Consider the following 994-nt stretch of genomic DNA (forward strand, 5'->3'; position numbering starts at 1 on the left):
AAATAGGTTAAAATATATTTTATGTAGTTTTTGAGATGCAAGATATACATGAGTACAGTATAAAGATGATAAACTTACATTTTTCAGTCTGCAGCAGCAGCTCTGGAGGTTCTATGATGACAGATGTAAATGTTTCACCAACAAAAGTAGGCTCATGGTAGCGCCCGTGTATGGGAATTGTTACTTTTAGCAGTTTGGGAGTTGGTCCATCAGAGGTGGAATACAGATAGGTGACAAATCCTGCAGTCTTGTGAGCAGGCAGCTCTAGGTCGATGGCTGAATCCACTAATATCTTACATAGGGGATTAAATACATACATAATTAAATTATACAAAAACTACAGTGTACATACATGTGCTTGGTAATATTCTATTTTTACAAATGTTTTGGCTGAATTGCTTAATATAAACGAAGGATGAGTCTTACAAGTGTCAATTTTACCTGCCAATCATTTTGATCACTCAAGGATGCAAGTTGATATGGATCAACAAAGACACCTCTGGGCCACCTGTGAACCAGCAAAACTCGGACCTCACTGAGCACATCGGGGCTGAGCTCAACACGAGTTATCACCTCCCTACAACACACCAGAAGTCACTTATTAATTCCACTCACGCAGAGCCTTGAACACGATTATTTATACATCATGGTTAAAAATACACAGCCTTTACCTGTGAAAACCTTTTTTCATGATCTCCACTGAAACTTCAGAGGATTCAAGCCACTGCTTTAGGAGACCACAGTGCTTCTCATTCTTCTCATCTACAAAAAAATAAATAAATAAACAAATGCATGTCAAAACCACAAGACTAATCAGAGCATACTTTTTTCATACATTTATTGCTGGTTAGTTCTGATGAATTCATCTAAAAAATTTTTATAGCTTTTATTATTTTAATTGTTTTATTTTTAAAAATTGTGTCTTGCATTTTTGACCTTAGCTCAACCACAATTTTGTCTTGCTTATGTTTGGTAGGTCTGCCTTGTTTTCTGT

At 36.1% G+C, this 994-nt stretch overlaps 1 protein-coding gene across 1 annotated transcript; it reads right to left on the reverse strand.

Annotated features, from left to right (window-relative positions):
* Positions 1–78: 78 nt before the first annotated feature.
* LOC121939623 (phosphatidylinositol-glycan biosynthesis class X protein-like) lies at positions 79–809 on the reverse strand (the record flags this gene model as incomplete). Its single annotated transcript, XM_042482624.1, has 3 exons — positions 79–292; positions 442–577; positions 672–809. Coding segments are annotated over 3 exons (488 nt in total), but the record flags the coding sequence as incomplete, so codon positions are not given.
* Between the last annotated feature and the right edge of the window lie 185 nt (positions 810–994).

Source organism: Plectropomus leopardus, unplaced genomic scaffold (assembly GCF_008729295.1).
Source record: "Plectropomus leopardus isolate mb unplaced genomic scaffold, YSFRI_Pleo_2.0 unplaced_scaffold53299, whole genome shotgun sequence".
Lineage (NCBI taxonomy): Eukaryota > Metazoa > Chordata > Actinopteri > Perciformes > Serranidae > Plectropomus > Plectropomus leopardus.